At 41.5% G+C, this 12,500-nt stretch overlaps 1 protein-coding gene across 8 annotated transcripts in view; it reads left to right on the plus strand.

Annotated features, from left to right (window-relative positions):
- The window catches only part of LOC123520628 (Kv channel-interacting protein 4-like), a 417,208-nt gene that overhangs the window by 389,749 nt on the left and 14,959 nt on the right, over positions 1–12,500 (plus strand). For all 8 annotated transcript variants that reach the window (XM_045283096.1, XM_045283095.1, XM_045283094.1 and 5 more), the window contains one exon: positions 5,564–5,776. In XM_045283096.1, the coding sequence (XP_045139031.1) occupies positions 5,564–5,776 (213 nt within the window). The remainder of the gene's footprint in view (positions 1–5,563; positions 5,777–12,500) is intronic.

The raw sequence follows: 12,500 nt of genomic DNA on the forward strand, positions 1-12,500 counted from the left end.
CACACACACAGAATTTGCAGGAAGGATAAATATTCTTGGCTTCGCTCCATTGAACATCACCCTAACAACGTACCCCTAAGAAAAAGCCTTTCAGTGCCTCCAAGGGTCCGCGTAGCCCTGGGTGACAATCTCGGCTTCGCACGGTATACTCCTTTAGGAAGAAACACATTTCCGTCACACAACACCGCGGCGGAATAGGATAAAGGCAATTTGTCGCACCTTGAAGCTTATCGCAAACAGCCACACCGACGCTGCCTCATCCCCACCGTACCAACTTTTACTTTGTCTAGGCCTACCCGTCGTGTGGTAGTCCTAGCAGCTAGGCCTACAAGGATCACGGGAAAAAGAGGAAAAGCGGACTTGGCGACAGATACAGGTAACAAAGATGACAAAAAGCCTTCATCTGAACGAGCACTGATTGTTTGGACGCTGGAGGGATGGAGGGGAGGGAAATTGACAGGAAGTAAGGTAGAGAAGGAAAGGAAACAGGAGGAAGGAAACGAAGATAGAGTAATCACGAACGGGGGGGAATATTTCAATTGAGATAATGGAAGGGAAGCAGAGATCAAGGTAGTGCCGAGGAAAGGAAGAAATTTTAGGAGGAAAGGAAACACGGAAGAAAGTAAGCATGGAACGAAGAAAGGAAGTAAGGAAAGAAGGAAGAAAAGAGGAAAAAGAAAGAAGGAAGCTCTCAAGGAGGTAAGGAAGGAGAGTGACAGGGAGGTAATAGGAAGAATGTTGACATAACGAACGAACGAACACACACACACACACACACACACACACACACACACACACACACACACACACACACACACACACACACACACACACACGGACTCTCCTTACATAACCTTCTATCAGCAACTTCTTCCCCTCTCCTCCCTTGTTCTCTCCCTCCTTCCCTCTTCACTTTCCTTCTCTCCCACTCTACCACCTCTTTCTGTCTCTCCTCCTTGGCAACAAAGCTTCCCCGAGACTGACGCCACAACCTCGTTACGCCGCCCGCCTCTCATCGGACAAGACGCTCCATAAACAAACACGAACATACGCGAACAGCTCAAGATCAAAGAGTAGGTACAAGTTTGCCCAAGTCATCCATTCCTTCCCCTTGCCTATTCCTTGTCTTCCTTTTTATCTTCGTTTTCTCTTGGCAAGATTATATTTCTTAGGTAGTATTTTCTTTTCCCTTTTTTTCTCTCTCTTTGTCCTTCTTCTCTTTTTCTTCACTGTACTCCGGATCCTCACAGCTACAAACACCTTTATTTTTTCCTGTTTTTTGTTTCCTCCTCATGCTCCTCCTCTTCTTCCTTCTCCTCCTTCTGCTGCCTCTATTATACTCCCTCTTACTCCTCAACCTTCTCCTTTTCCTCTTCTTTCTTCTCCTATTCCTCATTCTCCTCCTCCGCCTCCTCCTTTTCCTTTTCCTTTTTCTCCTTCTTCTTATTTCGCTCCTCCTCCTCCTCCTCCTCCTCCTCCTCCTCCTCCTCCTCCTTCCTGTGAAAATTCCATGTTTCCTGTGAAAATTCCATGTCAGTTTTTCCATACTGCATGGTACTTTTCCTATTTTCCATGCCAGCCTGGAGGAGTGGTGGGTGGGAGGAGCCTCTGTCCTGTCCTCCTGTAGCCAGTTAGAAGTAGTTACCAAACAGCCTCGAAAGGACCAACAGGTCTGTTGCTGTTTGGCTTTCCTTTGTATTCCTTTGTATTCCTCCTTCTCCTCCTCCTTTTTCTCCTCCTTCTCTTTCTGCTCTTCCTCCTTCTCCTTCTCCTCCTCCTCTTCCTCCTCCTCTAGTTCCTCTTCCTCCTCCTTCCCTTCTCCTTCTCCTCCTCCTCTTCCACTTCCAGTTCCTCCTCCTCCTCCTCCTCCTCCTCCTCCTCCTCCTCCTCCTTCTCTTCCTCTTCCTTCTCTTCCTGCTCCTCCTCCTCCTCATCCTCATTCTACTCTTCCTCCTCCTCCTGCTCCTCCTCCTTCCCATTCCCCTCCTCTTCCTCTGCTTCTTTCTCCTTCTCCTTCCCCTTCTCCTACTCCTCCTCCTCTTTTTCCTCTTTCTCCTCCTCCTCCTCCTCCTCCTCCTCCGCCATCATCGTTTAGTGTAGCACAACACATGGTAATTTCCCATTCAATGCCTTAGAGTCTCAAAGTCTATTCTAAGTTTTTTATTCATTATTTTTGTTCTACTAACAAAACAAAATTACAAAGGTTCAAAAGTGTTCATCTGAAAGAGGTTTAGCATACAAAGCTCTTTGCATATTAATATTAAACACTAATTTGGGAGAAAATGTGTTCCCTCTCTTTTTTCTTCCTATCCTTTTTGAGTTTATTTCTTCTCTATAGTCAACCTTTCTTTTTCTTTCTCGCTTTCTATTCATCCATCTCTTCGTCCTTACTGTATGTTTGATGTCTTCTTTCCCTCCGCCTCCTCTCTGTTTTTATCTGGTTACCCTGTTTCTCTTCTTCTCTGTCCTGTCTTCACCTTAATGTTTCTCTCGGTAGTCTATTTTTCTCCTTCATTCTTTTTTCGTCTTTCCTTTCTTATTTGTGTTTTTTATCTCCCTTCTTTTTCTTTTAATTATTCATCTTTGATTTCATTTATCCTATTTTGACGCTATCTTTTACCTTTTTTTTCCTAATTCATTCTTTTCTCCCTCTTCTTTTATGTTCCTTCGTTCTGCCATAAGCATTTCCTCATCTTCGTTACACTGTTTTTTTTTTTTTTCTAAACTCTTCATGAATGTATCGCTTTCCCTTCCTTCACATTCCTCTTTCATATTCACTCAATTTCCTTCTCGTTTACTCACTGATCAAATCCAGTGCTGTGTTGCTTTATACCCTCATACGTTCACTTCCTCGTCCTTCTTCCTTACCCAATCTTTTAGCATGACCTTCATCACCCTCCGTTTCCTCCATTTCTCTAATGAATCTATTACTCTTCTCTTTTTATCCTTCCTTTACTTTACTCTTAATTAGCTTCATCCGTCCGTTCACATTTTCTCGATGCCACACACTAGTCTCCGTTTCCATCCCACTCTGACATCTTTTTACCTTCTATTTTCATTCGTCCCTCCCTCATTCTCTATAATATCCTTCACCCTCCCGTCCTCACGCCCACCGCTTCTCATCCTCTCCCTCCCCGTGGCGCTGAAATATTACGGGTGTAGTGGGCCATGTTGATTGTTTTCTCTGCTGATGACTCTAGCCAAAGTGCTTATCAAAATTATCCCGCCCATTCGTGAACGTTTACCCGGAATGTGAATAGAATACAGAGAGAGAGAGAGAGAGAGAGAGAGAGAGAGAGAGAGAGAGAGAGAGAGAGAGAGAGAAACGGATAGATAGACATACAGATAGATAGGTAGATAGATAGGCAGATAGATAGATAGGTAGATAGATAGATAGATAGATAGATAGATAGATAGATAGAGAGATAGAATTAGATAATCTGATGGATGGATTAATATGTAATCAGATTTATTTATCAATTCATCTATTTTCTTTGTTTATGAAACGCTGTGAAGCACCAATATCGGTAACAAATTTTAATTGTCACCAATATTTAGATAAAACTTGTTGATTGCGTGATTTCACGGATAACTAAGCGAGCATGTACCGTTAAGGGCAAATTGCGTCATATGTTAATAAGTATTTTCTTTTTAGTAATAAAGCTGAGTGACAAACACCCAAGCATTTTTAGCAATACAGAGCACGTTTGCATGCACTTTTTGTGGCTGTAATGAAATTTAAAAACCATTGAGTACCTATATAAGGGGTGCAGGTAACATACATATTAAACAAAATATTTACAAATGAGATTTATCACGTTTCTCTTACCTAATAAAGACAGAGCTTAGCTTAAGAAATTACACTGAAGTTTTATCTTTAATTCCAACAACAAAGATAATTTAAAAACTTTCTGAGGTTTTCTGATTTTCCTAAATGAAAACACATGACCCAATCTCAGACAATAGTAGACGCCGTGACACCCACAGCTCGATCTTCGCGTGTGTAGGACTCACAGACGCAAAAACATCTAGACTGGAATTTCCATTCAGCAAAAGTTCCTTCCGCTCTTATGAAAAATAGTGAAATGTTGAAATTATTTCTTATGATAATATGAAGCGAACAAGGTAATGCGTACAAGTTATAAGTAACGGATGAACATAAGGATAAAATTCTTATGCACTATTTTACAGCCATCCGTGAAATGTACGCAATAAAATTATTTAAATCATATTTTTCTCGGTATATGCAAACAGGAGACGTGACATCCAACCTTCCCTTAATTAATTAATTCTTAATGTAATCAGTTCCCGTGTTAGGATGCCAGAGGAGGTAAATCTTGCTGCCATTGCCCTACACAAACCCACACGCCTCCCGCCCGCCTCGCCCTCCGCCACGCTCAGGTGTGTTGACTCACTCACCAAGACACACGGCGCTCCCTGCCTCGTGTACAGTGATTTCAGGTCCATTCCTCAGTCTCTTTATGCTCATCACTCTTGTTTGCTTGAGAGAGAGAGAGAGAGAGAGAGAGAGAGAGAGAGAGAGAGATGTTAGCCAGCCAGTCAGCCAACCAGAAACAGCTCACAGACAAGGGCTCCGGGGATGGAAGGTATTGCCACAAGACACACAGCACGGTTCAGAGTTCTTGGTGTGTTATCGACAAGCGCCTTATGTAAGAGCTTCATCTCAGGTCCACAAGTTCAATCCTAAGGCGCAACGTCTCACCGAACCCTTCCATAAATATGTACTCGCGGCAACACACGACTATCAACTCCATCACAGTGCGGCACTCGGGCGGTAAACGGCTCGGCTCACAACTTAGTACGCTCCATCCTTCTGGTTCACATACGGGTTGACATTTATGCCAAGTTTGGATGGAACATTAATTCTGTGAGACCATTATATTATAATTATCATTATCATTATTATTATTATTATTATTATTATTATTATTATTATTATTATTATTATCATTATTATTGTTATTATATTATCAGTAGTAGTAGCAGTAGTAGCAGCAGCAGTGGTAGCAGCAGCAGCAGCAGCAGCAGCAGCAGCAGCAGCAGCAGCAGCAGCAGCAGCAGTGGTGCAGCAGCAGCAGCAGCAGCAGCAGTGGCAGTGGTGGTGGTGGTGGTGGTGGTGGTGGTGTAGCAGTGGTGGTGGTGGTGGTGGTGGTGGTGGTGGTGGTGGTGGTGGTGGTGTGGTGGTGGTGGTGGTGGTGGTGGTGGTGGTAGTAGCAGGTGGTGGTAGTAGTAGTAGTAGTAGTAGTAGTAGTAGTAGTAGTAGTAGTAGTAGTAGTAGTAGTAGTAGTAGTAGTAGTAGTAGTAGTAGTTAGAAATGGTAATTTTATATTGAAAACCTTTTCTGACTCTTTCTCTATCAACCTATATTTCAACTAGTTTCTAGAAGAACAGTATCTCGACACTTTCAGAACTGACGAGAGACTCAGCAGTGATAATTTATTCACTCCATGGAAAAAATAATTAAAAATATTACTCTTGCGTAACCCGTGGTCAATCAATACACATAAAAAGAATCCTCTAACATTTCCTCTTTTTCCTGCAGGACTTTGTAACCATCCTGTCGGAGCTGTCCCGGGGTAGCACGACGGAAAAGCTTCGGTGGGCCTTTAACCTCTACGACATCAATGGCGACGGTTACATCACCAAGGAGGAGATGCTGGACATTGTCTCTGCCATCTATTCCTTAGTGGGTCGCAACGCCATCCCGGCTGTGGAGGAGAACACTACACAGGAACACGTGGACAGGATCTTTGAGGTGAGGGGAGGGGACAATGAATGTAAATATCCTCTTTTCATATTTTTGTCTCTCTGAAGCTTGGATCTCGGGGAAGGAGCTTGAAAATTACAGTACCTGCCTGACTCTTGTATACTTTTCATACTCGCATCCACCTTCTTGTGTATTTTTATCCACTAAGTATTGTAACTAACGCTCGTATTCTCAAAGACTTCTGTACTTCACCTCCACTATTTCAAAAAGGCTTTATTTAAATTTACACGAGTTCTTAAGGTTTATTTGATAACTCTAGAGGCAGAGTGACAAGATTTCTACATTATTAACTGAAGAAACACTCTTGAAAATCCCGCTAATGATCTCTGTGGCTTTTGAAAACAGTCTTGGTGAGAGAGCAAAGCGTTTCAGAATACGATTGTTATTCTTATATATTGCAATTTAAGAAGTTTGCTATCTATACAGTCTTCTCATCTACCACACTGTTACATATTCCCATTCAAAGTAGCATTTCCTCATGCCTACAACACCTTACATATCCTTATCCTATTCAGACGACGAAGGAAACACTAAAGGCAGGTTGAGAAAATTAAGGAATGGTAGAGTCAAGTAAGAGTCTGAGCTGATTGGTTGATGTGAGAGATTTTGTGGGACTGGTTCTTTACTCGGTGATTGTTGATGTCTCAGTCCCTCTGTTTTAAAAGTTTCGAACCCTTTGATACTGACGCCACACTGAAGCTAAATCAAATAGTTATGCGTGTGCAACAAAGTGAGTGGAGCGTAGTGATGGTGTGAATAACGTACTTCTACAGTATGTCGTATTTTATTTCACCACTTCTATCATTTAAAGGACTCGTAACATTTGGTATTACATCTAAAACTTAGTCTCAGGAGTCGAAAGTAAGACACCAGCTATGATGAACCAAACCTCTTTGTCTACCCACTGCCAACTTCTACAGTATGTCGCAATTTATTTCACCACTTCTATATATCATTGAAGAGTCTCGAAACAGTTGGTATTACATCTAAAACTTAATCTCAAGAGTCGTGCGTGTGTTGGAAAAGAAGACACCAGCTATAATGAACCAAAGCTCTTTGTCTACCCACAGGCAACTTCTACATCATGTCGTATTCTATTTCACCAATTATTTAAGAGTCTCGAAACATTTGGTATTACATCTCATCTCAAGAATCTTACGAGTGTTGAAAAAGAAAACACTAGCTATAATGAAGCAAACCTCTTTGTCTACACACTGGCATAGATACCTTACGTCAGATCATCAAGTAAACTTTTCTCCTCCACTCACACGCTACAGGGAACAATCGCCCTTACCGGTGCATTAATTACTTCACCACTTTAATACATGACAAGGCTGCGTGGGGAGGCGCTTGATTAATTATATGGACGTACGTGTAGCTACAGTATGTACCTCACTGAAGAGAGCCTGAATATTGCGTCGCGTTTGTTATGCTGCACGCTGGTATTTCAGTCTCTTTGATCTTAAGGTATTGTATTTTTTTTCTTCTTTTTTTCCTTTTTACTGTGCCGGTAGTCAGTACTATAAACTCATACAAGGTCATACGAGTCAGTATAGATCGTCATCTCTTCTTACTGACACAGCGAATGGAAAATGGATAGAAACACGCTGTGATAGAAAAGACGTACTAGATAAAATAAAATAAAAAAGATAAAAAAAAACTATACCCTAACGTTTACTTCAGATGGGTGGAAATAACTTCAGCTTTTGCACGTCCGTATTTTCAACCTCCATCCATTTCCTCTCACGTGTAAAACTTATCTTGACTTTTCCTTCCCCTTTTCATCTGGTACGTGCATTCACCTTCACTCTCAGCCAATGGAAACTAGCGAGTGTGGTTCATTAATCAAATCCTATAGATTCTTTTTACCTTTGGCTCATCTAGTTAGCTGTGCAATGTAACTTTCTTTGGTAATGAGAGGCCTTCTCTTTTACACGGCATAGAGACACAAGAGGCAAATTATCAGCCACGCATTAATAACCAAATACTCTGTCTGTCAATCTGTGTGTCTCTAAGTCTATCTCTCTGTCTTTATCTATATGTGAGTGTGTCTGACTTTGCCTCTACGTCTGTCTATCTGTCTGTTTTGTGGGTCTTTCTGCCTATCTGTCTGTTTTGTAGATCTGTCTGTTTATCTGTTTGTTTGTGAGTCTGTCTGTCTGTCTTTCTGTCTGTTTGTTTATTTTTAAGTCTGTTTTTCTGTTTATCTGACCGTCTTTCTGTCTGTCTATCTGTTTTTTTGTCTCTCTTTAAGTATGTCTGTCTTTAAGTCTTTCTTTCTGACTAACTGTCTCTTTGTCTGTCTGTCTGTTTGTGTTTCTGTCTATCTGTCTGTCTGTCTGTCCGTCTGCCTCTCTGTCTTTCTGTTTATCCGTTTGTCTTTAAGTCTGTCTGTCTTTAAGCTTGTCTCATGTTTATCTGTCTGTCTTTTTGTCTTTCTCTCTTTCTGTCTTTCTGTCTAATCCGTCTAATCTGTTTAATCTGTCTACTCTCTCTCTCTCTCTCTCGTCGCTAACTAAGGCCTCCTGCTGCGGTACATCATCTCTTAATTAGATACAACGCGTGCGACATACATTAAAATTCAGTAGCAAATGCATTACGGAGCCAGAGTCAGCTAATGCGAGATTACTCAGGCTTTGCTGGGATGTGATACTCCGAGGCTCTTTTGTCACTCAATGGGGGGAATGGTGGTGGTGGTGGTGGTGGTGGTTGTTGTAGGAATAGTGGTTAGTTCTTAGTGATTTTGGAGATGTAATAGTGGTGGAGGTAACAGTACATAGTGGTGGTGGTAGTAGTAGTAGTAGTAGTGGTAGTGGTAGTGGTACTGGTAAAGATAGTGGTAGTGATAGTGGTTGTGGTTGTGGTGGTGGTAGTAGTAGTAGTAGTAGTAGTAGTAGTAGTAGTAGTAGTAGTAGTAGTGGTGGTGGTGGTGGTAGTAGTGGTGGTGGAGAAGAAGAAAAGAAGAAGAAAAGAAAGAAAAGAAACAGAAAGAAGAGGAACAAGAAGAAAAGGAAGAGAAAAAGAAACAGAAAGAAGAAAAAAAGAACAAGAACAACAAGAACAAGAAGAACAAGAAGAAGAAGAAGAAGAAGAAGAAGAAGAAGAAGAAGAAGAAGAAGAAGAAGAAAAAAAGGAATTGGACTAGTGTTGACTGTGACTCACATTTCTGTTCGGGAAGAAAGAAAACTTTCCCTTGTGCTGTTATGAGAGAGAGAGAGAGAGAGAGAGAGAGAGAGAGAGAGAGAGAGAGAGAGAGAGAGAGAGAGAGAGAGAGAGAGAGAGAGAGAGAGAGAGAGAGAGAGAGAGAGAGAGAGAGAATAAGACAAGACAATAGGGAAAAAAAATTTAAATCAATGTACAAAAAGACTGAAAAAAAGGAAGAGGGAGACAAATAGAGATAGAGAAAAAGATAGAGAAAAGAACACACGAGAAAGAGAAAAGATAGGATAAAAAAAGATTAAAAGAGAGAAAAAGGAAGATAGAAAATAGAAGAAATCTAGACAGACGGAGAGAAATAGAAAGACAGGTAGAGAAGTAAAAGGAGGAGGAGGAGGAGGAGGAGGAGGAGGAGGAGGAGGAGGAGAAGGAAGTAGAGGAAGAAAGGGAAGAGGAAAGAGGGGAGGGGAGAAGAAAAGGTAAGGTGAGAAGGAGGAAGCTAGGCTGAAATTAAGACTCTACACCGTCTTTCACTGCTTCCCTCAGTTAATCAAGGCAGGGAAGACGAGGAGGAGGAGGAGAGGAGGAGGAGGAGGAGGAGGAGGAGGAGGAGGAGGAGGAGGAGGAGGAGAAAAGGAGAAACAAGGTGAAAATGTAGACAACCAGGAGGAAGAGGAGGAGGAGGAGGAAGAGGAGGTAAGGAGAGGAGGTTGCGAAGAGATGGAAAGGAAGTGTACGTAAAAGTTAGACATGTAGAAGAAGACAAGGAAAGTGAACAGGAGAAGACCGCATAGTACAAATAAATAGAGAGAAAAAAAAAAAAAAAAACTGAAGGAAAAAAAAGATCATTCGCGGAGAATATAAAGGCAAGATAGAGAACAAAGGAAGGGTAAAGGGAGAAGAAAAATGTTCACAGATACAGACTGAGAGAAAAATCTATATTACTAACAAAGGAAAGGTGAAAAGAGTAAAGAAGAGATGAAAAGAAGAGGAAAAAAGCGATAAGGTGAATGCTGGAAGAGAGAGAGAGAGAGAGAGAGAGAGAGAGAGAGAGAGAGAGAGAGAGAGAGAGAGAGATAATTTCCTTACGCAAACCAAGACCAAAATTAACCCTTCTCTAACGACATGTGGCAACCCGATCTCTCTCTCTCTCTCTCTCTCTCTCTCTCTCTCTCTCTCTCTCTCTCTCTCTCTGCTGTGACATAACCTCTTTCCCTGACATGCATCTTTATCATATTAGAGTAAAGTGTCTCCTGTTCTGATAGTAAGCGAGCGAGGAGGTTAAGCCCTTCAATACTGGGACACATTTTTACCTTGAGATTTGTGTACGATTAGACTATTTTATCTACACTAGGAAGGGTCTATGGAGGTCAGAAGATTAGTGGCCACAGTCTACAGTATTTTAATCACCCACATGAGTTTCTGAAGCTGTATAAAATCACCAAATAGTAACACGAATGAATATGGGAAGGTGTCACGGTACTGAAGAGGTTAATGAGTCAATGTAACAATGACTCAGGTGCGTTGTTTAGCGGAGTCATAGGACTTATATACTGAAGCGTTTCTACACCACAACCTTACTATTTCCAAAAGTCTAGTTGAAGTTACACGCGTTTTTAAGGGTGTATTTATTGTCGTAATGATAGATTAGCAAAAAATTCTACATTATAACCTGGAGAAACACTGTTGAGAATGCTTCTAGTCATCTCTGTGGCCTTTGAAAAACAGTTCTGGTGAGAGCAAAACATTTTTAAATACGAGCCAAAGCACTGCAGGATGGCTGGTGGTAGTGCCGGGACAAGTGGTCAGACAGCAAAGACTACACTAGCGAGGAATGGCGATCAGGAAACAGACGAATCACAAGAGAATAGAATAGTGGCTTGTAGAGTGACACGGGGTACGAAGAAACAACAAAACCAGAGAATACATAGCAGGGGGTGCAGAGAAGAACAAAGGAAATGGAGTGTCTGGTCCTGAGAGGCAGTTGTGGTGTCAAAGCAGTGGCGTTCTTGTGCACAAACCTCTCGTAGTCAATGTTAGTCACTTTACAGTACTGGTGGCCAAGGAAAGCAGTTTAGTACTAAGGAGACATACATATTAACCCCTTCAGTACTACAATGTCTTTTCATATTCACCTACTTACTATTTGGTGATTTTATACAGCCTCAGAAACTTATGTGGGGGGATTAAAATAGTGAATACAGGCCATTAATCTTCTGACCTTCACAAACACTTCCTAATGTAAATAAAACCATCTAATCACATCCAAAATCAAGGATACATACATATTAACCCCTTCAGTACTATATCGCATAACCTAACTATAACCTAACCTAACCTTGCTTACAATTTGGTGATTTTAGACAGCTTCAGAAACTTATGTGCGGGATTAAAACAGTGAAGACTCTGGGCATTAATCATCTAACCTTCATAAACACTTCCTAATGTAAATAAAATGGTCTAATATATCCAAATCAAGTTAAAAATGCATCCCAATACTGAAGAAGTTAAGTGAAAAGTGAGAGGTAACGGAAGGGCGTGAGTGAGTGTATAGAATGTTGGCTGCTCACTGTGTAGCAAGAAAAAAAAAATATGAGCGGAGAAATAGACTGGCAAAGCAAAGAATCCTGACAAGAGTAGGGAGACAAATTGAAGACCAGGAAGGTTACCATATCCTCTCTTTCTATCTAGCTGTGTCCGTATGTCTGTATGTCCATGTGTTCCTGTCTATCTGTCTATCTATCTATCTGTCCGTCTATCTATCTATCTATCTATGCTTTTCCGTTTATCCACACATCCATCCTTCACTGTCTATCCTCCTCTTTCTTTTGACGAGGAGACACAAAGTTAGGAAGTTTAAATGAAGAGTAAGGAGGCGAAGGAAAAGAGTGGTTGGTAAAGGAGATGACAGGCAGACAAACTGACAGAGAGACGCACACAAAACAGACATATAAAGTTACAAATACAGACAAAATAAACTCACGCACACACACACACAAAAAAAAAAAGAAAGGAAATAAAAGATGAAAGGGAAAAGTTAAAGGAAAATCTCAAAACAGGAGGGGAAAGACAGAGGGAGGAAGGAGATAAGGGAAGCGAGGCACCAAGGCAAACACAATGGAAATAGAGAGGAGAGAGAGAGAGAGAGAGAGAGAGAGAGAGAGAGAGAGAGAGAGAGAGAGAGAGAGAGAGAGAGAGAGAGAGAGAGAGAGAGAAAAGGGAGACAGAGGAAAGAGGGTGATAAATGGAAAGGAAAGTCAAGTTAAAATGGTTTAGAACGAGAGAGAGAGAGAGAGAGAGAGAGAGAGAATATGGAGAATCGAGAAAAGAATGAGATACGAGGTTAACCAGAAATTCCATCATATTCTTCTGTTCCCTCTGTCTCCTCCTCCTCCTCCTCCTCCTCCTCCTCCTCCTCCTCCTCCTCCTCCTCCTCCTCCTCTATCTCCTCCTCCTCCTCGTCCACATTCTCTTTCCATTTCTCCGCCTCATACTTGTCCTTATCTCTCTTCTTATTTCGTCTAACCTTTTATAAATGATTAAGTTTCAGCAATAA

This window comes from Portunus trituberculatus, chromosome 47, assembly GCF_017591435.1.
Source record: "Portunus trituberculatus isolate SZX2019 chromosome 47, ASM1759143v1, whole genome shotgun sequence".
In the NCBI taxonomy this organism is placed as follows: Eukaryota; Metazoa; Arthropoda; class Malacostraca; order Decapoda; family Portunidae; genus Portunus; species Portunus trituberculatus.